The sequence below is a fragment of the Chionomys nivalis genome, chromosome 5 (assembly GCF_950005125.1).
Source record: "Chionomys nivalis chromosome 5, mChiNiv1.1, whole genome shotgun sequence".
Lineage (NCBI taxonomy): Eukaryota > Metazoa > Chordata > Mammalia > Rodentia > Cricetidae > Chionomys > Chionomys nivalis.
Genome location: NC_080090.1, coordinates 51,814,696 through 51,842,644, shown reverse-complemented (window position 1 = coordinate 51,842,644; position 27,949 = coordinate 51,814,696). Strand labels below are relative to the sequence as shown.

At 41.0% G+C, this 27,949-nt stretch overlaps 1 protein-coding gene across 1 annotated transcript; it reads right to left on the bottom strand.

The window, feature by feature from the left end:
- Nucleotides 1-331: 331 nt before the first annotated feature.
- On the bottom strand, nt 332-27,170 carry Nuf2 (NUF2 component of NDC80 kinetochore complex). Its single transcript, XM_057770291.1, has 15 exons — nt 27,099-27,170; nt 25,463-25,618; nt 22,220-22,357; nt 20,881-20,955; nt 19,854-19,930; nt 19,332-19,393; nt 16,429-16,526; nt 14,605-14,678; nt 13,379-13,475; nt 12,255-12,317; nt 11,418-11,555; nt 8,005-8,145; nt 6,964-7,139; nt 5,925-6,060; nt 332-562 (listed from the first exon to the last, which is right to left on the bottom strand). The coding sequence occupies exons 3-15, from the start codon at nt 22,340-22,342 to the stop codon at nt 404-406; spliced, it is 1,419 nt and encodes a 472-aa protein (XP_057626274.1). The 5' UTR covers nt 22,343-22,357; nt 25,463-25,618; nt 27,099-27,170; the 3' UTR covers nt 332-403.
- Between the last annotated feature and the right edge of the window lie 779 nt (nt 27,171-27,949).

Below are 27,949 nucleotides of genomic sequence, written 5' to 3'. Positions count from 1 at the left end.
CAACAGGCTCAATGATGTGGCAATTCAATGTCAACAAAGTAACAACAGGCGCTGCAGACTTCAGTATCAATTCCTCTTTATTCCAACTAGTACAAAAAGAGACAGATTAAAAGGGGGGCACAAAAGCTGTACAAGTTACTTTAATTGTAATAAAAGCCTATAATACATGGTATGTTGGAGCCTGGAGAAGCAGTTCCCTGTAGCTGGCAAGGTCCCGAGTTCTCCCCAGCACCAAGAAAAAGACACAAGAAGCACAGCATCACACTAAAAAACATCAGTGACAAACGGGAAGCAGCGGGACCCATGGTAGTTAGCTGACACAGCCGGTACTTCTACATAATAACTACGTAATAACTTCACAATAACGACGTAAACAGAGACGAAAAGGCAGCCAGCCAGCCATTTATGGGAGGACTGCCTGTGCTGACGAGGGCGGCACTCTGAACATCCTCTTCTTCAGCTCGGCCATCTTCTCTTCTATTCTAGAGCAATACTCCTTTGTTGTCGCCTCAATGCCCTCATGGTACTTCTCCAGAGCACTTTTCAAGTTTACAAAGATTTCCTGAGGACAAATGTGATAGCCAGGCCAAACGTTGAATTACAAAAACATTTCAATGGTCATTCATATTAATTCTAAGATTATAACTATGATAGACTATGAACAATCAAGAAAAGTTTCCGAAAGCTTTATTTCTTAAATCTTATAAGAAAGACCAGGTGAATCAGCGACTAACTTGAGTGAACGCTAAACAATCAGCACATTGGATGGCTACAGATCAGCTCACACTCCTAGCTCCACTGGGCTAGGTGTTCCTTCCTGTGGACAAGAACACTGAGTACATCATGAAGAATGGTATCACCTTCGAGAAACCATCAAAACCAAGTGTGGCTAAAATAAATAAACACAATCTGCAAATCCACAGGCAAGCACTTCAACACACCAAAGCAATACTTTCTTCCTAACAATAAACATGCTCCCAAGGAAGAGCTATTCACACAGATAGAGCCACCATAAATAGAACAAGAAACCCAAATCCAGCAGCATACCCACCTGAAGGAAAAACACAAGTAGGTATTAATGTGGGCGGGTTATAGCCTTCTCAAATGCTATGTAGTTTAGAATAGCCAGTGAAAGTCTATACACAAGTGGAAATTTATACCAGTTCACAATAGCTCACATATAAAAAAGTCTTATCGTGAAGTCAAATGCTTCTAAAGTCAAAGCATAGGGCTGAAAATGCAAAGAAAAATCTAAGGTTAGCCCAGTGCTGTTCAACATAGAAGCAACAGCCATATAGCCACTATTCAAATGCACAAGAACTTAGACTAAATTCAAAATTCCATTAGCCCTTCAAGTACATTAGACACATGTCAAAAGCTCAAGGTCACGTTGCCTACCTACCCAGTAACTACAGGGCCGAGCATGACTCTAGCAATGCTTTATGTGACAGTGTTGGCCTGATTATCTCATTTTTGAAATTTGAGGAATTTAAAAATTATAAAATATTCATAGACTTTTATACCCAGCATCACCATTGATCCCACAAGAATTTTTGTCCATTGATCAAGAATATATTATTGGATTGTTTTCTCCAAGTACCCTGTGAACAAGATAATGTGGACAAAATCACTCTCTACCCCACAACAACACACAGACTACACTAAGTACTGAGCACTGGAAACAAGGCTCATACAAGTGCATGGCCACACATCTGACCTACAGCGCAATGAACACACAATGCACATATGCCACGTGGGAAGCACAGAACTAGGCTACCTATGAAAAGTCCACAGCGAGTGAGAAGCCAGAAACCAGACACATAGATGGCTCAGAGGAAGTTACATGGAAGATAAAACTTAATATTTTTAATGAACTCACACAAACACATTTTTGTTGACTCACCCCTCCTGAAAGCCAGCACTGTTGGTGACTCCCCTCCACTCTCATATCTCATGTGTTCTATTACCCTACCTAACAACCTTCTCCCTTAAAGCCTTTGCCTTCTCATGGACCCTTTTCTGGTTCTTGGTATCTACACGCAACCGCTCCATATGAACATAGATATATAAAACTTAGAACATGTGGTTTTTGTTTCTCTGGGACTGGGTCATCTCACTTAATATAGCATTTTCCACTAACATATATCTTCTTACATATTTCATTTTATTTATGGATGAATAAGAATCCATAGTGTACCTGTACCACACTTTCAATATCCATTATTTTGTAGGTTGATCCTTGGTGACTTAAACAGAGCAGTCATAAACATTGGACAAGCAAGTATCAACCACAGTAATAGGCTGTTTGAACAAGAGTGTCCACCTGGGACAGAGAGTAGTTCTATTTTTAGCCAAGACACTCTCACCTTGGTTTCATAGTAATTACACCATGTTACAGGCCCAAGAACAGCGAATAGAGAACCTTCCGACCAGTAAAACAGCAAAGTGCTTTTCATGCAAGCCTGGTGACCTGAACTTGATCTCCAAAACACACTACAGTGCATGAGGGACCCAACTCCACCAAGCTGTCTTCTGATCTATCTCCAAGCATAAGCCGTGACATGTGCACACACATATAATAATAAAATAAATAAGTAATTTAAAAAAGAGGTTCTTTCTCCTGCACTCTTCCAAGTATTTGGTGTCAATTATTTTCTTAAACATGGTCATTTTGACTGGGATAAGATGGAATCCCAAAATTTTAATTTGCATTTTCCTGATGGTGAACGATGTTGAACATTTTGAAAATATTTACTAGCTATTTGCATTTCGGTTTCTTGGCCTATGGGTGTTTGTTTTCTTGTTTAGTATTTTCAATTCCTCATACGCTCTAGGTCTTCTATACGGTATACAGGTAACAGAGGTTTATCTCTTTCTGTAGGCTGTGTTTCATTTGGTGGACAATTCCCTCTGCTCTGTGGAAGACTTCTGACTTTACAAGGTGGGATTTGGGGACAGTCAGTCTTATTCCTGAGCAAGAAGAATCCTAAGCAAAAAGGTCTAAGCCTGTATCATGAGGAATATTTCCTAGTCCTTCCTTCAGCAGTTTCAGGATTTCCTGTCTTTTATTATGGTCTTTAGAGTTTGTTTTTGGCGCAGGGTGAGAGGAAGGATCTAGTTTCCCTTTTCTACATGCGAATATCCCATTTCCTATGCACCATTTGTAACTGTAGCTGACTTTTCTTTAATAACAATCTGTGGCACCTTCATAAAGAACAAAAACAAAAGCCAGCTGGCTCTTGCTACATGGCTTTGTGTCTCATCTATTCTGTCTGCCCATCTATATGTCTTTGACAGTTCCACACTGGTTTTATTCCTGACACTGTAGTATAACATGAAGTCAGGCATCATTTCTATTGGACCTTAAATGATGGGAATGATCTGCTTACCTAAAGTCTTAGAGGCAGGGATCAGAATTTCGCTGTCCTCAACTTGACTCCTGAGCCAAGTGGGACCCAACACCTAGTAGGTACATATGCTATTTGTTAAAATATTGGCTAGAAATTTTAAGCAGTCAATTCATTATAAATGAATCCATAAACTATAGGAAAATAGGGAGGCCCTGATTTAACAAGAAAGTATACTATTAAAAAGTTACTTTACAAAGATAAAATTGGCACTACTTAGTATTCAGTACAGATTTAAAATAGCAAAATTAGAGTCAAGGAAGGAAGTTAGCATTTTGTGACAATTTGCAAGACATAAAATTATGTTATGAATGTGTGAATAAAATGAATAGTATCACTGAGGAAAAGAAATCATGAAATTAACTTTGTGAGTCTGGAGGCCAGGGTTATCTCCACAGAATTTCAACATGAGTTAATCCCTTGTGATATAAAATGATGATGAGAAATATAAGAAATTATAGCATCTTAGAAATATATCAAATATTCTAAAAGAAATTTATGAAGACATTGAACAGAAGAGATTAAGTGGGGGAAGAAGAGGACAGATGGGAAAGATTTTGAACTCTACGTCATTTTTGCTGTGACTGGCTGGAACAGGAAACAGATGTTTGAGCTGCTCAAATGGAAGAGGGACAAGACGCTAGAAGCAGGTGAATTACTGATGTGAGGGGACATTTAAAGCAGGGGCAGTGACAACTGGGGTCCAGCAGCCCCGAGTGAAGACCACTTTGACAATCTGTGCACGCTTCTTCTTTGTGAAGGGAGGCTATGAAAGAACTAGAGAATTCTTTGAGCAAATGAACTTGAGTTCACCAACGTATTCACAGTCATTCTTGGGCTGCCGAGGAACAAATGGGCGTCAGCAGACTGGGTAAAGGAAGGACAACATAGCAAGCTGAATGGCTGTGTCTGGGGCTCTGATAAGGCTGCACGCTCTACAGGAGCGGTACAATGCAGCCAGAGTCTCTTCCATCCTGGAAAAGAGGCATGCTGCTTGAATCTGCCGCCAACACCACACAGTGAGACACAATTGGTATGGATGAGATTTAAACAAAGAATCTAGGTTGAGAGAAAGACAAGTAAGCCTATAAAAATCTAACAATAAGCTCTCGAATTGAGAGCAGCCATCCCGGCAGAGCTGGACCTGAAGAAGGAGTCTCTAACTGACCATAGTCTGAAGTCAGAAGGCAAGACACGGCTGCTGACAACCCATCCCCCAAGGCTTTGTAAACAGAAGCTTCTGGGGCCACAGCACTGCTTGGGAAGACTGTGGTAAGAAGGAGGTTCTACACTTTGAATAACGACAGGAAAGAAATACTAGCAGTAAACAGGATACGATCAGTCTGAAAGTGAGCACGTGAGGAGTGGCTGGACAGCGGCTATACCCAAAGGAGAGAGGACGGAAGGAAACAGGGCTCCCATCTTATGAGCTAGTCAACAGAACACAGTATAGATTATTCCAGAAGGAAGGTCTGAGTGTGCCACACACAGACACTGAATATTTTAAACTCAGAATGGGAAATAACATTTTAACGACTACAGCTGTACTAGAACAGCTTGTGTGGTTATGAGCTCCATCCACAGAAAACAACCACAATTACACAGAGCCCGTCAGTGGCTCTCAAGAGCCATCCTATGCTAGGGATAAACAGACAATTCAATTAAGAGATGGGACCTGTTGTTGAGATTCTAATTCAATGTATTTGGGAGGGGACTTGGTCATTTCAAAATCCCTCACTGAATTCTAACACAGCTAGTTTTGAGACACAGCACTCAGTGCCCTTTCAACTGTATAAATATTTATGGAAAGCAGACTATACCCAAGGCTATTCTAGGAATGGTTTCACATGCCATGCTAAGGTTTAAAGAACAACTGGTATTGCCAGGGAACATCTAATATTACTGGTAAGACACACATGCACAGAGCCAACAGGAATATAAGGTAGGTTGGGCATCTTTTGTGACTAACAAAGTTCAAATTTGAGCCAGGTATTACTTTTAAGCTGCTAATAACCAGCTGATTATCTACACCTTGAGCATGTGACAGCAGTCTCTGGTTTCCTTAAGAATGTCGGGTGAAGTTTCTCCTCAAGTCTCTTTTGCATTAGAATCTTTGCAGACTGTATGGACAGTGGGTGACAGCGGCAGCCAGAGTTCAGCTATCACAAACCAGGCGCTTCAGAAGCGGAAGATGGAGAAGAATGAAGAAGGAGGCCTAAGATTATGAATGAAGAGCTGCGCTACTTGGGGTAGCTTTTGGTAAAATGTTTCTAGAGACAATTTAAAAGTCATGGGGAAAGTCCATCTACTTAGGACTTGAGAACTGTGTTTATATTCTGTGATGTGCTGAAAGGCAGGTAAGAGAAAGGGCAGGAGATGCGCGTCTGCAGAACTGGTATCCAGAGTGCTGCTATAAACAGAGGAAAGCAAAAGACCCGCTCCAGAGAACTCAAACCCTGTCATGAGTGACATCCTTTACGTTTTAACCCCCGGACTCTCTGTCCTAGGAACACGCACCTGAGACTTCAGTTTCTCCCTTTTCGTACTATCTTTCAGCTGCTGAACCCCAGATTTAATCTTCTGGATTTCCAGAGTAATGGTGGTTACTTGCTCACAGACAGCACCTCTTTTATCTTGAACTTTATTGCAGTCTCTAAAGGGGAACAGAAACACCAACATAACTTCTCTCGAGCATTTAAAAAAAAAAAACGAAGATGCTAATAATGAACCCAGAGCATCGTGTGTCAGTACTTGCTCAACAAGCCTAGAACCCTTCCAGATATAAAAGCAAGCAGACGAAACCCACAAACCCCCCACACAGTGTGGTGCACTATAGTTACACAATGGTGTACGGAACTACTTCATTCAAGAGCTATTCTTTCTGTTTCCATATTTTGTAGAGCTAGAGATTAAAGTCAGAGCCTGGCACCTTCCCATCAAGTGCTCCAGCACAGCCCTCACAACCTACTCTGTAAGATGAAGGTTTGGCTGCAGTGCCTCGGTGTGCACATCCATGCACTGTTAGCGCAAATGTGGGTTAGAACTTTCTGCACATTTGGCAGCGAATACACAATCCCCAGGTTCTGTCTTTTCCTTTCATCTGCATGGAATACTCAGTCCTGATGCCACACTTAAGGACCAGCGGAAGGACACCGCAAACATCCAGTGGCATGTATGCAAAATGCACTCCTGGGACTCACGAGAAGACTCTAGTGGTGAAATACCTCAACATACAAGCAGAAGAAATTAACAAAGTATTAATTTTTACCTGAATAATATTAAGATTTCCTTTCCTAAAGTAACTCTAGGTTACTATGTCTCAAACGCACTGAAATGAACACTAGTACCGCAACTCCTTCAAAGATTAACACAAAGGAACTAGAACTGTGTGCCTCAAAAAGCCACAAACAAGCTAAAAAACACCAACCAAACAAACAAGCAAAAGAACCCGGACAGAATTATAACATCGTAGTCACTGGAAGCAGAATTCTTTACTTTGAAAGCCTCTCGGCTTTCCTTGTGCGTCCTAAGCCCCTGTCCTGCATTAGGCCCATACTCGATTACTGTCTGCTTGTACTGCTTCACGTCCTCCTGCTTCTTGTTGATTCGGAAGCGCGTGGTGGCCAGCTTCTCCTTCTTGACAATCAGCAGCCTTTTGAGGGAATTTTCTTCAGTCTTCAGCTTCTTTAGTTCTGATGAATCACTTTCAATCTGGTCCTCCAAGTTTAGGTTCTGTTTTATGAAGCATATTTAAAGTTAACACAAGCAAACAGACTTACAAAGAAAACAAAAGGGTTTCTGAGGGTGAGCTAGAATAACACAGTTTTGAGCTGGAGTAAGTCTTCAGGCTTTGAAAGCTCAGCAGAAAACCACAACTGTACAAGGGGAAGGATCCTAGGGAGTAGAGAAGAGTTGCCTCTGCTGGACTGCCAGAACTGATGAGGGACAGGCACACAACAACCATACCCTACAGCTGAGTACTGGCATAGGAACCAAGATGGTAGAAGAAAGAAGGGCAGAGGCAGACCTCAGAACCAAAAGCAGATCTGTCCTGTGGCCCCAGATGGTGGATCAGACAATGTGCTAGGTAAAGTAAACCTCCAAGCTCCCACACTTCTGTCAAAGACAACCAACTTTTACTGCAATGTTAGTGGTCCAGGGAGTGGCCTGGACTAAGATGTAAAAATGATCTCATGCATCGGAGAAACTGGAATGGCAGAGCTGCCTCTCAGTATCCAGGATGGAGATGCTGCTGTAAGCTGGGCATCTCTACTGACACAGGTGCAGTGATGGGAACTAAGGTGGACTCTATGCCACTGACGACAAGTGATTCTATCTGTTAGGACAAGCTAAAACATTCATTACTCTATTCCAAACACATACCAACCTGTGCTATACTAATTTATTATTCATCTCATCTGAAGGTTAAGATGAGTCTTGACATCCTGATGTTTAGGGGAAGATGGCTTACTCCTCAGCATGACCATACTACAGAACAAGCTAGTTTGTCTTTAGGAAGACAGTAACAAAAGGTGAAAGTGCATCCAAAGCTGTTTGCCCATCACATAATAACGACAGAAACGCCACCAATACAAACCTCCTTTAAGGTACTGCTTAGCTTTTCCCTATTATCTGCAAGGTCCTGTATTTTCTTTTGATATAACTGCACCTCCAGCTGACAGGAAGGCAAGCATTCCACAGAATCTCTATAGACTTCAGTCTTCTCCATCACTTCTTGCTTTGGAAGGGGAAAAAGAAAAGACTGATATTCTCGTTTATGAAACTGCAAGTTCAATTTGTTTGCTCTTCAATGATTTCTACATTCAGCTCTGAAAGCTCAAGAACGCACAAAAAAAAAAAAAAAAAAAAAGAACGCACAACAATCAAGTTCCCAGCTCAGTAGCAGGGCACTACTACGGAGGTGTCAAACAATAATGCCTCTTTTTAAAACATTCTAATTATTTATTTATTTTATGCATATGACTGTTTTGCCTGAATGCTTGTCTGTGCACCGTGGGCATGCCTGGCGCCCAGGAGACGAAACAAAGGCATTGGATCCTTTAGGACTGCAGTTACAGACAGTTGTGAGCTACCATACAATTGTCAGGAATCGAGCAGTCAGGGCTCTTAACCACTGAGCCATCTCTTCACATCTCTAAAGATGCTTTTAAAACTGAATACCCATAACAAAGAAAACTGACACTACTTTAATACCTGACCACTCACTACTAATTTTCCACAGATTCTTTGTGTGTGTGGGAAAGAGCTCACTCTGGTTGGGTACAGCTTAGCCTGCAAGTGCTTGCCCGTGCCTACAAAGCCCTGCGGCTGTCTGTAAGCACCACCGAAACAATCCAAAGGCGTGCTCTGATAACTCTTGAACTACTTCTCATACTTCAGGGAAGTCACATTATCTATTAATATCTTTCTATTTGCTTTTTTTTTTTCTATTGAGCTGTCAGCACCACATTCGGCTCCAGAGTCAACGTAGCAATATGTTTACAGGTGATACCGTGAGCTCATTCTTGCTGCTAGCGCAGCAGGCCAGCAGGCTCCAGAGTGATGCTTTCTCCTGGTGTGAAGAGCTCCAGGAGCTTCTCTAAGTCCTGCTTGCATTTTAGTAATTAATATACAGTATACAGCCTCATTTTTTTTCTGAGACAGGGTTTCTCGGTGTAGCCCTGGCTGCCCTAGAACTCTCTTTGTAGGCCAGGCCGGCTTTGAACTCAGAGATTCAGTTCCACATGTCTCTGCCTCTTGAATGCAGATTAAAGGTGTATGCCACCAAGCCCAGCTAATACATAGCGTAGCCTTCTTTTTTTCCTATCTCCTACTATTTTGCCTTTTAAAAATAAACCTGCATCTATTCTTTTGCCCTGTTGTTCTTGGTGGGTCTAGAACAGTCTGATTTTATGCTGTTTGGAGGTTCCTGAGGCCAGTGAGTGCAAGCACAGGAGAGAAAGAAGGTGGTCAAGACTTGGCAGTCTCCTGTGACCATGGTCTAGTGGCTTGCAGGAAGTGTCACGATACTTTCCTGTGGAATCTCATTGTGCCCCTTGCTGCCATCTGTTTTGGCATGGTAGTATTTGTTTATATAACTATTATTAGCATCTGATGATTCTTTAAAAAGATAATCTCATTTAAAATACAAAAGGAATGTATATTTACTCAAACCACATACCACTGCAGACATCTTTTCTTATCCCCATTAAGCAACTCCCTGCCTTACCTTTTTAATCAGTTAAATTTCTCCTCAGAAAAGGACCTAATTATATTGCTCACTTTTCATTTCTATTTATATACTCTTTGTGTATAATGGATCTAATATTCCTTCAAGTCTTAGTTTGCTTCCTGTTGCTGTGATAAAGACTACAATCAAAAGCAACCTGGGGTTGTCTAGTGACACGGCTTAGTGGGTAAGAGCGCTAGTTTTTCCAGCGGAACTGCATTCAATTCCCAACTGCCACATGGTGACTCACAACTGCCTGCAATGTCAATCCCAGGAGGTCTGATGACCTCTTTTGGCTTCCAAAGGCACCAGGCCCACAGTCCACAAAGATACATGTAGGCAAAACACCCATACATACAAAATACAAACAAATAAATAAATTTTAAAGGCAACCTAGGGAGGAAAGAGTTAATTTTAGCCTACATCTTACAGTCAACCATGAAGGAAAGTCAGGGCAGGAACTCAAGGCAAGAACCTAGAGGCAGGAACTGAAGGAGAGGCCATGAACCACTGTTTACTGACTTATTCAGCCTGCTTTCTTATAAAACCCAGGAACTATCTACCTGGGGCTGGCACCGCCCACAGTGAATTTGGACCCTCCCATATCCATCACTCATGAAGAAAATGTCCTATAAGCTAATCTGACAGAGACAATTCCTCAGTTGAGATTCTTTCTTCCCAAATATGTCCAGTTTTGTGTCCAGTTGATAAAAACCTAAACAAAACTCTTTACAGGCAGAGAAACTGTTTCAGTAGGTCTTGTCTCTCTGTAGGCTTTAGGTTTTCATGTCAATCTAAAAACATTTAGCCTATAATCTAAGCCATCAGGAGGCTGAGGCAGGAGAATCAGGAGTTCTAAGGTTAGTCTCGGCTAAAAAGTCAGACTGTAGAGGTAGGGTGTGTGTGTTCATTTGGTCAAAGATTATATACATGTTCTAAATCTGTTAAATTTTAAATTTCTAATCCACATAAAGATTGATTTTCATAAATAGCCAGCTGTTTTCTCCTAGAGGAATAGACGACCCTTCTCATTGGAAGGTGGGGTCAGGCCCAGGGCTTGAGTAAGCACCCCCACCACGTAGATAAACTCCACGATCCATCAGCTTTACATACGGCAGCCGTTCTCCAGAAACTGTCAAATCTACTCCTGGGCTCCATTTCTGTTCTGATGAGTTTTTTCCTCTATTATTAGTGACAATTTTCAATATTGGGAATTACTTGGATACGATAACTTTAAAATCTTGATTCCAAACAGAAGTCAAGTTGTCTGCTCACCTCTAGCTTTGTCCCTTCTCACTTCGCTCCTCCTCTTACAGGAGCCCTGAGTGATCAGACGCTAAAACAAATCCCCATGCCCTCTCCTACCAGACTCCCACAGATACAAACTGAGCTCCCTCGTTTCCTTATATCAAGCATCCGCTATTTTAATTCTATTTTGAAAACTGACTTAACTTTTTTATAGCGGTTTTATATTTGAAGCAAAAATGATCAGGAGAAACAAAGATTTCTCACGTCCCTGTGCTCACCGACATACTCTATGATTTCATAGTTCACACTGTAATTTTTAGTTACTAATTATTTGCAAAATTGTTTACTACCTTTCTTCTCTAAAATGGAGTGATTCGTTCTCATAGGAACACAACAGCGTAGAGTCATAGCTGCTGCAGTTGAGTCAGCAGTTACCTTGGAGCTGTATCCTTTCCTCTCCTCTCCACTCCACTCTACTCCACTCTGTACAGACACGAGGTAATTCAGAAAGTAACTCGACACAGGGCACTCACCCGGGAGTTCCGGAGCTTCTGGACAGTGCCTTTCATCTTCTCTTTACAGATCTCTACCTTCTTGGGGGAGTCCGCAATTTTACTCTTCAAGCTGTCTTGGGCTTCTTTCAAAGAAACCATTGACAACTTTAGTTCATTCTGTTGAGAGACATTTTTACCAATCAGGCCAGACAACAAAACTGGTTACTACTGTTTGAATAATCCAACAGCGTTGCTCATGCCTGCTGTAACTGGGTAAAATTGAATTCTGACTACCCTGGCCTGCTTAATAGCTCTGGCTACAGATCAACTCCTTTGTGTGACACTAAACACCCTCAGGGGTATCTCTGAGATCAGCATCAGGTTCCTAAGAATATCCATGGATCCTTGAAAATCTCCTTTCATCCTCTACATCCCTTCCACAAGCAGCACGAGTACACACAACGGTAAAATCATAATTTTTAATTACATATTTATTATATATATAATATTACGTGTATTTAATCATAATGTATTTGATGTGTTTTCATATTAACTGCATGACCTGGCTGGAGTTTGAAAAAGTTACTTTTGTTCTTCTGGTACTCAAAGTAATAGCACCTAAAGGGTGTGTGTAAGTGAAGTGCATTCCTATATGGTTAACTTTGGGTAATTTTTATTCTCTTCATACATTTCCATGTGTTGATGTTATTCTTTTTTCTTTTATAATAGTTTCTGGATTTAAGTTGAAAAAAGTTGCCAGGTGGCGGGACACCTTTGAAGGGAAAAGGTGACAGAGGACTACTGACAGTCACACAGCTCAAACACTGCGGGGTACTCAAACTTCAAACGCGAGCGAGGTAACAGGGGGGATCTTACCAAACGCTTGGTTTTCTCTGAAATATCTGATTTCTTTTGGGCATGCCCCTCCTGCAGCCCTGTCTAAGAGAAAAAACAATTGTTTTATTATGATTCAAAACCCAAAATTAAACCACTAGCTACTTCCTCATCCAATAAAGGTAAGAAGAAGCGGAAGAGAGAAGATCAGATGGTATCCAACTTTCTTTATCCTCAGGCCTGATGGGGAGTCTCGCAGAAGCACAAATGGATTAAGAAAGCCTTGGACTGGTGAGGCCCGCTCGTTGCTGTGCCTGTGAGGGTGATTCTGGAGACAACTAACTCATGAGGCCTCTGACCTAATGGATGGATCAAACGTGAACAGGCTGTCAGGAGGCTGTAGAGCTACCCGCCTGAGAAAGCAGGCCCCAGGAGGATGCGCACTGCCTTGGCATCTGGGAGCACTCCTTTCGGCTTCCCGTTCCCATTCAATAAGCTACTCTGCCGTGTTTTCCTGTCATGATGAACTGAACCCTCTGAGACTGTGAGCCCAAATCAACCCTCCCCTTGTCTAACGCTAATACTTTAGCCATAAAAAATAAAGAACTGTGTAATCTGTCCTAGCACCACCGAAACACTTCAAAAATTAATATGCAAATTGAAAGGGAAAGTTCCTTTTCAAACAGTAACTCATTAGGTGTGTGTGAGATCTACTGAGCAGCACAAAAACTCAGGCAACTTAGAGTCGGGTGAGACCTGAAAATTATTATTTTTTTCTCATTGATCTGCACCTTTTGGCTTTTTTTTTTTTTTTGCATAACAAACCCCCTAAACCCCAGCTTCACGGAAATACAGGGAAAGTACCACAAGCTGAAGCTGAGAACTAAGTATTTTGGGCTAGTGCAGGCTAGATGTAGAACACTACCGTATTTCCCTTAAGTACATAAACTGACCCAACGTCCCTTGAGTGTTTGCTGCAGTGCTCAGGGCACCACAGCCGCACAGCAAAACCAAACACAAGAGAATATTCAAGAATTCTATGCATCCAGAATGCACATAGCCTGGCAACACAAACAGGCGCAGCAACACGTTGATGATGTCTTCAGTAACTGAAAAACAGCTGTGTGCCCCGCCCCACAGCTACATGGTAAAGGGCCCACACATACCGCTTTCTGCCTAAACTCCTGGTTCAGCAAGTGCTGCAGCTCCTGAATGTCATCCATATACTGCTTGAACTCTTCTTGTTCTTCAACTGGAACCGAACTAAACACAAAAAAAGATCAAAACAGTGTGTGCATTCTTAAATTTGAAAGGTACAAATAAAACTTATGCCTTTGATAATTAAGGGTCTGATTCCTTGTTTCTGAATTATATACCTTCAAAATAACCATTGAATAGATGACTTTTATCTTCTACTGGAAGAAAAATAATCAGACAAAAGCCTTCAATTTTATGCCATCTCATTGGCCCCACATGCACACACCCGTCCACCATCCCTCCCGCTAGGATGTCCACAGTATTCCTCTGTTGTCAATGCTAGTTTCCCTAACTGGGCCTTGGCTCTCAGCATCACACACTTCCCAGTGTGGGACCAGCCACTCTTCGATGCTACCATCCTTTCCGTCAGCACCTACTTATCTGTACTCAGTGGTTCTGTCTTAACTTGACACAAGCTATAAAGTCATCAGAGGAAGGAGTCTCAGCTGAGGAAATGCCTCCTTGACACCCAGTTGTAAGGCATTTTCTCATTTAGTCATCAGTGGGGGAGGACCCATCCAATGGTGTGTGGTGCCATCCCTGGGCTGCTGGTCCTGAATTCTGTAAGAAGGTGAGGCTGAGCAATGAGAAGCAGGTAATTAATCAGCACTCCATCCATGGCCTCTGCATCAGCTCCTGCCTCCAGGATCCTGCCCTGTTTGAGTTCCTGTCCTGAATTCCTTCAGTGATGAACAGCAATGCTGAAGTGTAAGCCCTCAATCTATGACGGCTCCACAGAACAACTTATCTACAATAACGAAAAACAGCACACACTCAGTAGGCTGTACTTCCGATCTTGATCCTTTTGCACAGCAAGCAGTAGAGGTGATGCTGGGACCCCCTGCTGGAGCTCCGGGTTGGAGAGTGAACAACCCTCCACACAGAGCAAAGTTTTGCTGCGCTATTGTATGCAGTGGGGCAGGTGGACAATGCACTAATGAGAAAGAACCAGTGACAACTCAGAGCCAGGGAAGGAAAACACAAATTTGTTTTTAGAAAGGGGGACTGAAACAACCTCCCATTTATTCAGGCAGACAGTGAGACTGGCTGTGGATGGCGACACTGAAATCAACTACTCACTGCTTGGTTCGCACCCGGAAGCTGGATTCGTCTTATTTGTAAAGCTCCCACTTACTTGAGTTTCTCCATCTTCATCATGGCTTCCTGGTTCACACTGTTCAGCTGCTGCATTTTGTCCATAGAGGATTTCTATGAATGCAATTTAATCTTGCATTAGCATGTTTTAACAGGTAAGAATGCATTAAAAAAAAAACAAACTAAAAACAGACTGCAAAATATTTATACACTATCCAAAAAAAAGAAAAAAAGAAAGAGTTAGAGCCAGGCCCCATCTGATCTGCATCCATAAGATAAGAATTTCAGTGTGAATTCCCAGAACCTAGAGGTTGAACATGCCTGTAACCCCAGGACCAGTGGGCAAACACATACATAGGCGTATCCAGAGAGCCCTCTAGTCAGTTAGATTAGCCCAAATCACAAAGTTCTAGTCCACAGAGAGACCTTGTGTCAAAACAATAAGGTAGAGAGGAAAGCTGGGTGGTGGCGCACGGCTTTAATCCCAGCACTCAGGAGGCAGAAGCAAGCAGATCTCTGTGTGTTCAATCAGCCTGGTCTACAGAGTAAGTTTCAGGACAGGCTCCAAAGCTACAAAGAGAAACCCTGTCTCAAATGACCAAAATAAATGAACAAATACATAAACAAATAAATAAATAAGATAGAGAGGCTAGCAGTATGATTGAGAAAGACACCTTATGAGCTCGCTGGTCTCACCCTTTTGGGCATATACCCACACACTCAGGAGCAAGACCACACACATACACCTGTCACCCAACACACAAGATAACAATAAGTTTAGGCATTTATGACAAACAAGTTAGGAACAGTTTTTTCTCTTCTTTTAAAAATGCTGGGCAGTAAACCCAGGGTCATGTGCAAGTTAAGTACAACCTCTGAGCGTATTATTCCCACGAATTTCTTTACCTGACACAACTGTTGCTAGATACATCTTATTATGGCTAGACACTGTGTTAAATGCTGGTAATTTTTAAGAATTTTTTTGATCCTGAACATGGTTCTATTTCTTTAAGCCATCAGTCATGAATGGAAAGCTATGACACCAACTAACTAAAGCACTGAATGTAATGGGAACAGAGACCATGACACCTGTCCCAACACAGGCGTGGCAGGAAGGGCAGTCCCTCGGGTTTCTTAGAAACTAAATGCCTGTGTTGTGTGTCTTTAAAAAATGAGAGTAAATAGGCAAATGAAAGTGTGAGTGTGTGTATACTTGGGTGTGAGTGTATATGCAATCGTGTGTGTGTATGCTTGGAGAGTCTTCAGATTCAGGAGTGTAAGCTTAGCCTACTTGAACTAAGAGTCTATCCAGTTCCAAGTAGCTGAATCTCAGATCTGGTTCATGTTACCTGGTACCTTCTAAGAGATCAGCACTTGCACATAAAGAGTAATGAGAATGAGTCCCCCAATATTTGTCCATAAGCTCCACAGAGTATACCAGTTGTACAATGAAAAATAAATCCATCTGTTAAAGTGATGGTGTTGAACTGCATCTGTGAGGCCAGGCAGAAGAATAACAAGACAGTCCAACCTGACCTTGCTTAAAAAGCAAGCAAATTTCAAATATCTCAGTTATTTGAAGAAGACTATGCACCTTTACAAACTTTGAAAAAAAAAAAACAACTATTTCTTAATGTCTCAACTACAACATTAAAACAATTCTATCTTCTGTATTATCAAGAATATATCATTTCAAAATATCATCTCCAAACTAAAGTCTACTTTGTATAAATATAAAACAAAATCCAATTTTAACAATTATCTTATAATTGACCAGTGACAAAATTTCAAGGCAGACTCATAATTTGTACGTGAGATTGCTGACCTGGTGTGTATGCATCTAGAAAATATACTTAAACCTTACATTTTTCAAAAGAAATTCTGAATACGTCTCCCGGCATGCTTCTCTGAAGTGGATAAAGTTGATAATGCCACTTAAAAACCGAACTGTCCGTTTTGCTTCTAAAAAAGAAAATAACACTGTAAACCATTGAAACAAAAGAATGCAAAGATATATCGGTTTTACTATATGACTTGGCTCACAGCATAGAAAAAATGTATGCTTTAACGAGGTGCAGAATTATCTGTTCTAACTTAGACTGGAATTATCTTTGTGTTTAGAAAGGAGGAGAGAGAAGGAGGAAAGCAAACTAGTTTGAGCTGTATAGGAGAGCAGAGACCATGACGAATCCTAATTTTAAAACAGAAAGTGAATGAATGAATGAATGAATGAATGAATGAATGAATGAAGCAAAACCTTTAGACAGCAGAGCACATGCAATATAGGACAGAAACCACCTTCAAAGAGGAAAGAGGGGAGCCCTGTGAATGCACTTGGCTCTTAACAGAGAATGCCAACAGCAGGCATGGGTCTTACGGAGGCAAGACGGTAAGATTTTAGAGTGGGGGCCAGAGCAACTAGAATTGCTGAGACTAAGAACTCAGAGACAGAGGCTGTGGAGAGTTAGAGAATTCTGGCGGTCTCAGAGAAGCTGGTTCTAATCAGAATGCAAACATGAAGAAATTACAAAGGCTGAGAGAAGAAACAGAAATATCTAAAGCAGTAAACAAAAGCATCAGTATTACATGGCATAAAATTTGTAATCTAAGAAAAATAAAAAGAAAAACCAGAATATGATTTATAAAAAGAAAAATATCAAAATACCTTGAAATAGCACCAATGACAAATACAGTAAAACAGGCCATGACAATGTCTCATTTGTTCAAAAACAAAGACTTATGAAGATAAAGACAGTTCCTAAAAGTATCCAACTCCAACTCAAAGAGATGAAAACAGAAGATATTTGAAATAAAAATTGTGCTGGGAACTGGAGAGATAGCTCAGTAGTAAAGAGCACTGGCTGCTCTTCCAGAGGTCCTGAGTTCAATTCCCAGCAACCACATGGTGGCTCACAACCATCTCTAATGAGATCTGGAGCCCTCTTCTGGCCTGCAGGCTACATGAAGGCAGACGTTGTATACATTGAAAAAAAAAATTGTACCAGAATGATTAGAAAAAGAAGTTTAAAGCCAGAGAAATTCATGGTATGCAGGCCAGCAGGAGCCACCTATGAGCAGAGGCAGGATTGACAGCATCCAAAGGCTGTGATGAAATCCCGCAAAAAGGAGCAACAAAAACTACTTTTTGCTTAGCAGGAGAGTAAGGTCTAAATCTCATGACAACCATAAATAGTGAATAACTCTAAGTTGAAAAACAAAACAAAAATTCAAAAATTCCCCAGAACCCCAAAATATATTTAAGTAGCTAGGAAGTAGTAATAAAATTTAAAAGCAAGGACAAGAAAATAAAGCGGACACATTAGATGGAATGAAGATAAGAATAAGAGTAGGTTTTCTTATCAGGAACAAAGGAAGTTATTATAATGCAGCAATAAATCTTTTCCTTTTCTGTATCTTCAAGGGATTTTATTATTGGTCTTTATTGGTCCTCCTTGTAGATACTGTTTTCAACTGTGCCAGCATACCTTTAAAGCACTGAAAAAGTCATCAACTTAGAACTCGGTAATTAAGAAAATTAGCTTTCAAAACTAAGGGGAAACAGGCATGTCAGGACACACCAGGAACCAAGACTCATGTTACTGAGGCCAGAGGCTTTTAATTTCTAGGGCAGCCTGGGCTATATAGTAAGATACTGTTTATAAAAACAACAAACAAAAAGCCGGACAGATGAGTCAGAGGCCAAGAGCACTTGCTGCTCTCACAGAGGACCTGAGTTTGGCTCCCAGCATCCATATGGCACTCACAACCACATGTAACCCTAGCTCCCGGGATCCAACAACAGGATCTAAGGGGACGAGGCATGTACATGGTATGTATCATACATGAAGGTAAAACACACTCACAAAAATAAATAAATCTTTCAAAAGCTATTTTTTAAAAAATTCAGTAGCCAAAATAAGGCAAGAATTGGAGAACATGGAAATATGTAAATATTATAAGGAAGAAACAAAAAGATTAAAGGTAAATTTAAGTCTGATCATATCAATAACATTAAACACAAATGAGCTAAGCACTCCAATTAAAGGGCAGTGAGGATGAAAAGAATAAATTCACAAAAGATTTCAATATCTCTATTAATCATTCAACACAGCAACTGAAAGAAAACCTGAAGGAATGTTACTAACCAACTGGTGCAAACTGTGGAGTGCCCTGCCCAGCGAGGAAACCCAAATGCAGGCTGTGTAACAGCACTGCAGGCCTGTGGATGCGCATGCAGGTCCTAAGACTCAAAAGAAATGCATCACAAGAGTTCACTGGACGGTGGCCGAGTCTGACACTGTGTCCTCTGTGGTATGCCATGTGCTGCAGTGAGCAGGAACAGTAGGGGTAACAGAGCAGATTATTCCAGAGAGAACGGCAACAGAAAGCACAAAGGAAGACAGAAGGGGAGCTGACAGAAAGTAAACAGCACGGGGCTCCAGCTGCCCACCTCACACATCCAAAACTAAGGACCCCGGCTACAAGCATGCCAACAGATGAATGAGGGAAGAAACTGGCTGTGTGAACCGTGCCTGATTTTATCCTATGGCAGAGTGATACCAACACAGAAATAAAGTTATCTTCCAAAATTTTAGGAACACTTAAAAAAATAAGAAATTTTAAGAAAAAAATCAATTTAAAAAACAGCTTTATAAAGATATAAAGGACAAAAAAGAAATACTTTCTAAAAATTTTTCTTATAATTTTCTTTTACATTTATTGGCAGAAAGGGAAAATGGTGAATTAAATGACTGGAAATTTACTTACTTGGACACAGAATATCAGTGATCTCAAAGTCGTTCACTCGGCAGATGGGCATAAAGGAGTCCCTTGGGGATGCAGAACAGTGAAGAGCAGGGCATTAGATGCTAACCCATGAACACAAAGATCTTAGTTCCAAACATATTTCTAGATCCATCGCTCAGTGTTCCAGGGCCAAGTCAGATCAGCAGTTCACTGCAGTGCACAGTCCTGCAGCATCAAACTTCTACATTGCATCAGTATTGGTTTTTATACAGGTTACAACATTCATTTAGTATAAAGGTAGTTATAGAATAATAAACAGCATATATTCTTGGTGATTCTAAGACTCTTCAAAAATGCAAAGCTACCAAACAATTCCAGACTTAGAGGACCTTAGAATGTCACCTGAGAGCATCCTGAAAAGTGCCAGAGGGGAAGACTGAACTCTGAACACATACGAGATAAAGTAGAGGGAGCCGTTCTTCCATACTATTAGAAGAGTTTAATGTAATGTAGTTAAAAAAAAAAAAATCACCCTTTACTCACAGATGAACTAATAAATTGATGACTGGTAAAAAGTTCTCCATTAAGTGTGGATACATGACTTCTATGTTCACCGGGATCTGCAGGAAATAAGTCATGAAATCTATATCAATTAGACGAAATGAGAAGAATCTTCTACTATAAGAAACCTTAAACACAGGGAATGGTCTAACGATATTAGTTCATTCCCACCAAATCTGAAAACAACGCAAATCGTAGGGCACAGCCAGAGTTGACAGGAATATATGATGCTCAGTCCCCAGAACCTCAAGTCAATGGAAATGACATCAGGCCTTAGGCTAGGCACTTAACTTTGTTGTTCTTTTTAACTGCTACAACCCTACTTTAGAGGGATACCTCGTTTCGTAAAGAAACTAAACCTTTGCAAAGCTCCATAGTAAACAGAGGGCAAAATCTTTGCTCTTTAAAAAACTCCAGTTATAGGCTAAGAGTGGTAGCATGTGTCTATTATACAAGTACACAGGAAGATGATGAGTTCAAGGACAGTCTGGGCTGTCAAAACAGTAAATATATATATAAACCTGATGAGACCCCACAGACACGACATTGTCACAGATCTTCAGATAATACCCTGATAATTTCATCACAAAACATGGTCAAGAAAAGCAGTCTTTCTGACTAGAGCTATGTGGTTTGTTTCATTTCAATTGCTTCAATCTTACTACCTCCTAGTTTAATCTTAGAGTCCTTCCTACAAAAACAATTTTTTTCCTAAAGACTTGGCAGTTGTTAATTAAAGTCTCTGAAGCCAAACACCTGTAAACAAACTGTACGGAACCAGCAATTTCCAAGTGTCATTTGGTCTTTCATTATAGTTTTCATCTTACTAAGGAGTCTCATGTAAGCTATTATGATGCCTAATATTCCTTTGTAAGTGAGATCATTTTTCTGTAATCCTTTAGATTTGTTGAAAATGAAGTCAACCACTTCTCAACCTTTTGAGCAGAATGCACTATGAGCAGACCTGCTTACAAACAGGAACCAAATGCTATCTCAGCTCTTAGCTCACCATGTAGAAGGCCTCCAACCGCATCGCATACACTATTTGCAAGGCTCTCATGTAGATTGTGTACAAGACTTCAGGCTACAACAGAAAAACAACTGTCAATGTCTCAGGCAGGGGCTGCGCCATTGCCATCCGCACCATCAAATGCTGCAGTCGGTGAACGCAACAAAAGAAATGGAGAGAAAATCACCCACTTTCCCTCAAAATACCTCACAATTCCTCCAAATTCTAAGACACCTTATATTGCATAATAATTTGTTCTTGTGTAGTGAATAAACAAAGAAATTGGTTACTTATGAATGAGAGTAATTTTATCCAAATCCAACCCAATCAATTAACCCAGCCCAGACAGGAAAGACGGGTGGGTCTTCCAGGACTCTGCCAGGGATGTGGAAATGCTGGAAACCTCAAGATTTTATTTTCACTTTTTGAAGAAAGATCATTTAGACTAGCCCACTGTTACAGCCAAAAGGTCACCTCAGATTTCAGTTTAGCTGCAATGCTTGGAATAATGGAGAAATAGCAAGATTTAGAAACCTTTTCTTCTACGTTAGTAGATCCCAAATGCGGGCCCAAGAATTTGTTTGCTCTTCTGTATTCAGGTTTATTAGAACAGAAAGCCTAAAACATGGTGAGAACGTGGCAGTGCTGACCTAAAGCTACATGACTCACCTCAAAGACCAACCATTTTCTCTGAGGCCATTCTTCCCATTTAAAAAAAAACAAAAACACTGAGATAAACAATTTTGTATTCGATATGATAAAATAAACCTTCCCATATTATAACTTCAAGGCCAACACAGGGAACTGGAGGGAGATTTGGGATTTTGCTGTGACACATAAACAGCTCATTTTTGCATTTAATAACCAAACATATAAAGAATAACACCTGTCAGAATAAGTCAATTCCACCTGGGGCATAATGTAAGAAAATTAATCTGTGTGTTTCCAAAGAAGACTGTTTTTAAGCATGCGTGTGTAGGAAGCTACTTGGAATAAATCCTGTCAAGGTCTCCAATAAATGATACCCTCATACCACCACTCCAGTAATATAAAAATTTAATATACTTTAATATATCTATGGTTTAAAGCTTTTTTTTTTTTTTTTAAAGGAAAACAACTGTATTAAAGTACTGAGTTCCCACTGGGCCTGTAGAAGTTGCTCCACATATAAACTTAATGTTATTTTAAAATTACACCAGGTGAGAAATTTTTCTCTAGATTAAAAATGACTGGCCTACAACAAATATGAGGGCACCCACCTTCCATTCCACACTACAGACCTAGCAGCTACTTTATTCTTAAATATCAGTATCTCCGTGTAAAGAGAGACACATTTTACCTTAGGGATTGGATGAAGATCATTCTTGGAGAAGTTCTTGCCATCGGCTCCTGTTAGTAATTTATTGCGGATATGATCCACAATCTCAGCTGCACTGTATCTGGGGAAGGACAAAGTTTCCATGATGAGAGTCTCCTCCTAGTGAGAAAGAAGAAAAAAAAAAAACGAAGATCAGAAATATGCATAATGAATAGTCCTTATTATCTAGAAATTGATACATAGGAAAAACTGAACAAGCTGTGGCTGAACTGTTCAGAGCAGTATGGTCATCAAATATGGGAATAAGGCAAAGAATTTTAAGCCAGGCATGGTAATGCATACTGGTGACCCCCAACACTAGGAGGTGGAGGCAGGAGGATCAGAAATTCAATGTAACTACATGTAAAACTCAAGATCAACCTGACTCTGTCCTGTCTCAAAACAGAACAAGATGAATTTTATTCACACATACATACAAACACACCCTGAAAGAAAGGTGATGTTTTATCCTAAAATAATTTTTATCACAAAGTAATAAGTCATTTTTTGCCAATATTCCCAATGTCCTATTCCATAAGGAATAGAGGCTTTTGACACACAGGAGGAAAATCATGTTGTTTTCTTTTTACACAAGGGCCAGAGCATTTAACAAGATGCTGAGAATTATTTATCAAAGCACAAGACAGACAGACAGCAGCAGCTAGATATAAGCAATACTAACACAAGGCAGGAAATAAAACTGCATTTTGATTTGATATCCTACTCAAACACACACAGTAAGAAGACTAATAAGATTTAAGATGCAAGCAGGGGTGAGAGCTGGGGCAGAGGGAAGGGAAGACGTAGAGGGAGAGCAGGAAAGAGAGGTTTTAATTTAAGGCAGGAATCCCTTTCACCAAAGCAAGAACTCAAAACACATAAAACAGCAAAAACCTATTTGTCCTAATGTGTGCAGATAATAGATTATTCCTACCAGTGTCCTCTTAAAATAGCACTTGTCATAATTCTGTCTCCCTTACACATCCCAGAGCACAGCTGGCAATGCTTGGAGATATTTTCAGTTGTCAGGACAAGAATGCAATGGCTAGGGGCCAGGCATTCTGCCAAATACCCTACAATGCTTCGGGTGGTCTCTCACTGCAGAGCTGTCTGTCCAAAGGACACTACTTCCCAGCGTGAGCAGAGACCCAGAGCAAACATATTCAGTTTTGCAAACAAACTGAAATGGTTTACAAGTTTTGAAATCTACTTTAGGGTCTCACTGTTTCTTCAAACAATTATGGCTTAAAAAGAGGCCCCAACAATTTGCCTCTCCTCCCAGTGAATGGAGGAAGCTCCAACAATTACCTCTCCTCCCAGTAAATGGAGGATGCCACCCCAAAACACAGCTGTTAAATAACGCCCTGGCTCTCAACCCTTCAAGACACTACAGAACGCAGGAACTCTAAAGATTATTCCCTTTCACTCTAGTGTGTCCCTAATAAGTAGAAGACACTTGCTCATGCTACTGAGAAAGCTGCTGCAACCTCAATAGGATACATTAGTCCCTAGTTACAGGACATTTCTTCCAAAACTGTGAGGAAAGCTGTGATGTCCCTTCTAAGCCTTCTCCGCTACACAATTAAAGACTACTTCCTTACATGTGGCCACTACTTTATGAGACTATTTTTTGGAAACCTTACCATTTTTGAGAGAGAATACATCTTTTCCCCACTCCTTCAACAAAAGTCAGTAGATTTGTTCCTAAAATGGGACTGGTTTCTGGCAAGTATCAAGCAGGCCGATATTAATTATGCAGTGGACACCACTAGGCGTCTATTCATAAAGTTCTGACACTACTTCCAGGTCAATAAGATCACAACCCACAGATTGAGGGGTTAACCCTCACACTGCTCCCCGCTGACACGATGGTCACAAGACCAGGCTGTTTTACTTACGCTTCTGACAGTATACTACACACTGGAGTTCCTACCATGCCCTCCTTGGACAACCAGTGCCAAGTATAAGGGAGGAACTTGGAAACAAAATTAGAGACTGCCTCTGGTCCACATGGACCCACACAATACAAACATAGACTAACACAAGGGAAGAATTGACAAAATAATATTTCAGGGGTAATAGGACAGTATGATAATATGAAGAGGCCCAGGAACCACCAGGTGTCTGGCTGTCCCAGAGTTTCTCAAAATCAGCTCTTGAGGGTTTTTATAAAAGTTTTATCATGTATGTATGATTGATTTTATCAATGCCAGCAACTTCCAGTCTCTCCCTTCCCCAGGATCAGGGGACAGGGGCTGAATGACCTAATCCTATAGGACTGCCTTAGTTTTCTGGTAAACCCCCTCACTCCCCTCCTGCCACCCTACTCCCTCCCCTACCCCCTTGCCCAAGGGCCAGAGTCTACCAGGCAACAGCTAACTATTAACTTATAAAAGTTCACTTATCACTGTGATGATTCCAAGCATTTTGGTATCTGTGCACCAAGAACTTTGGACAAAATGTATATTTCATACTATCATACTGTCCTATTTAAATTACCCCTGAAATATTATTTTGTCAGTATCTTCCCTTGTGTTAGTCTATGTTTGTATGTGTGTGGGTCCATGTGGGCCAGAGATAGTCTCTGATTTTGTTCCTCAGGTGCCGCCCACCTTTCCTTATTTATTTCGATGTGATATTTATTTATTTAAAGATATGGCCTCACAGGCCTAGAAGATCCCAATAGGTTAGGCTGACTAAGCACCAGACATTTGCCTGTCTCTCTCCACAATGCTGAGAACCAATGGACCACATGCAGAATTTCAAAAAAAAAAAAAGAAATATGTAGGTTCTAGGGGTTGACTCGGTCCTGCCTTTCCTAATTGAGCTATTTCCCCAGACAGGCAATATCTTCTGAAAAGTTAATACCAAAAGGATTCAACACTCCAGAATTAGTCCGTCTAGGGCAGAGTATTAATATAGCAAGGAACCACCTTGACTGACTGTGGGTAACTGTAGCACTCATGTAGAAGAAATGCATTACAATCCAGTGAAAGAAACTCGAAGAGCCTCCGCATGGCCCACTTACACGAGTCTGGATCTCCCCTGTACTCTTCTTACATCAGTATTTGAACTTTAAGCTATTTTCATTTCTACTACTGAATTTCATAATTGCAAACTTTTTTTCAGAGATAGGATCATCTCAAATTTGGATTTGGGCCTTTCACACATTAGTCATCTATTTCAGTATAAATTATAAATGTATGGGGCAGTAAATTATCCTACCCCAAGTATAGTTGTTTGGTGTGTTTCAAAAAACTACAGACCACTGCAGATTCAGGAAAGGCTTGGCAAGGTCCTTTTGTAGAAAGACGTTTCTAGATGTTTCCATTTGAAATGTGTAGATGCCGGCAGAGGCTTCTCCACAGTACAGTTCCTTCTCTGCAGAGGAAAGTACTTTGCATAAGAAAAGGCTGTATTTCTGATCCCTGCCCAGGTACAGATCACTACAGATGGCAATGACATGGGAGACTTCATCAGTAGAACAAGGCAGCCTTCATTCACTGTGTACCTCCTCTGGCCGCATTCCAAATCCCCAGTCACTCCCTTTCCCTACAGAAGCCCAAGCCCCTATCCCCTGACTAATCTCTTTATAATCATCTAGTCCAGGCCTCCTTTGTGTTTAGGCATAGATTCCGGGGGTTTTCTCTCAATATCCTGAGGTCAGTTTATTTCATGGTTTAAAATGATGCTTTCAGAGGGGGAAAAAGTAAATAAACATTCAATATTTTTCATCTAAGTCTCAGTTTTTTAAAGTGGTCATAAAAACATTACAAAGAGGGTACTTGCTAAAGCAAGCCACACCTAGATTAGTAATTTTAACACTGGAGTGGGTATATAATGTCTTCATGATTATTAGCACACCCTCTGCTGATGCTACTTATATACATTGCCATGGGGTTAAGCCTTAGAAGACATCAAACCCTCACAAATGTGCAATTAGCTTACCCACCACACAGATTTCAATCTTTTCCGCTGAAGTTTATAAAGCCTTTAATAATCTAATGCTCTTTCTGGTACAAGTCAATCCCTTCAAGACTTCCCCTAAACTTCCAATGTTTCATTATACCTGTCTGGGAATTTCTGAATTCCCTACCAAGAGGCTTACACCTGCAATTAGTGGGTATAATAACCTCTTCTCATATCCAAATCCTCAGTCTTTCATAGTACAGTTTCAGTTCCAACTCATTTGTGTGTGTGTGCGTGTTCAGATAAAGGAAGAAGTCTTTAATTTAACCTCTTAGCTCAGACTAAAGTACTTTATATATTATTAAAATGACTCTCTGACATGTTAGCTCAAATAGGACAGATTATCTCTAATGGCTGTGTCTCCTTTATTTATAACACTACAATGCTAAACACAGTATGTACTGGAATAACAAATTTTATACATCTAGTTTTGCAACGCAAAACCAAGCAAGTAATTCCCAATTTTAATGAAGTAAATAAGAAACTTCCTCAAAACCACGGGAAGGGCATTGTGTTATACACGAGTAGAGCCATATACACGCAGCTCCCTGATTTTTGGATTAAGAATGACGTTTTGCCTTTTGATTCATGGTTCTGGGTGCAATCAAGAGACGTTGGAGCAACGAAGATACAGAGCAAACTGGCAAGCATTCACAACGAAACAAGTCCCACTGATACCACTCTTGTGGCTCACGCCTGTAATTTTAGCAGTTGGAGGTGGAAGCGATAGGATCAGGAGTTCAAGACCAGCCTCAGGTACATAGTGGGTTCTAAGTCAACCGGGAATACATTACAGCCTGTCTCAAATCAACACACACAAGCTTAAGTCAGCGAACCCAGGCGACCCGACCCTAAACTTCCTGGCCGCCCTCCGGCGCCCGCTCGCACTTACCTGCCTTCCCAGCAGGTCCCGGAACAGCAGATACAAAACAAGCAACCAACCAAAAACACCGACCGTTGTCACTTTTCAAATCAGCCGCCTTCCCATACGAGGCCCGCCCCTTTCCGCAGAGCACGCTTCCGTGACGACGGGTACCCGGAGGGCCCAGAAGACCCGCAGTGGGTGGGGCTTGATTTGCGGCACAGCAAGCTTAACCCCAGGCCGGCGGAACCATTATTTAGGAAGCTAGCTTCTAGTCGGAACTACGACTCCAACGGACGGGGTGGTGTGCAGCAGCTAGGGGCCGTAGTTCCGGGCGGTGTTTACGCGGTTGTTAGTGACTTCCTCCGGAACTTTATCTCCAGCGTCCCGGTTAGCGAGCAGACGGTTTCCGGCCCCTCTAGTAGGATCAGAGAGTGACAGTCGGTAAAGGATGTTTTGTTGTCAACCGAATCAAAAGCATTGTTGAGAATCCTGGCGTAACAATAACAGTGTCACTATCGGATAAGCATTGATGGGGTCAGGTTCTGCCTTGGGTATTTGTACACATCATTTCACTTGATTCATGAAAGCTTGGCATGGGAACGCGAGTGAATGGATTGCTATTTTGCCTTAGAAAGAACTCTCTACGTTAAAGAGATTGCGTAAAGCCGCCCACCGTAGTTCAAAAGTAGTCTGGCTGAAATTTGGGTACAGTCCTCTGTAAGCAAGACTTGGAGATATGGGAGGTACCTAATCAATAGTTCATCTGAACAGCTCCTCCCTCATATTTCAGAACACTGCTCTGAAAGAAGTAATTTGGAATGATCTGGAGTAAAACTAAGTCTCTGAATCTTAGTTTCTTCTTTCTCTGATAATCCCTC

What these genes read in the sequence shown, in the direction of transcription:
- Nuf2 (XM_057770291.1), bottom strand. Translation starts at nt 22,342, where the DNA reads ATGGAAACTTTGTCCTTCCCCAGATACAGTGCAGCTGAGATTGTGGAT. An exon ending in GGTTGGAGGCCTTCTACATG is followed by an intron (nt 19,931 to 20,880) that starts GTGAGCTAAGAG and finishes TATTTCCTGCAG; the next exon opens with ATCCCGGTGAACATAGAAGT. An exon ending in TACAAGCAGACAGTAATCGA is followed by an intron (nt 6,061 to 6,963) that starts GTATGGGCCTAA and finishes GTTCCCCTTTAG; the next exon opens with AGACTGCAATAAAGTTCAAG.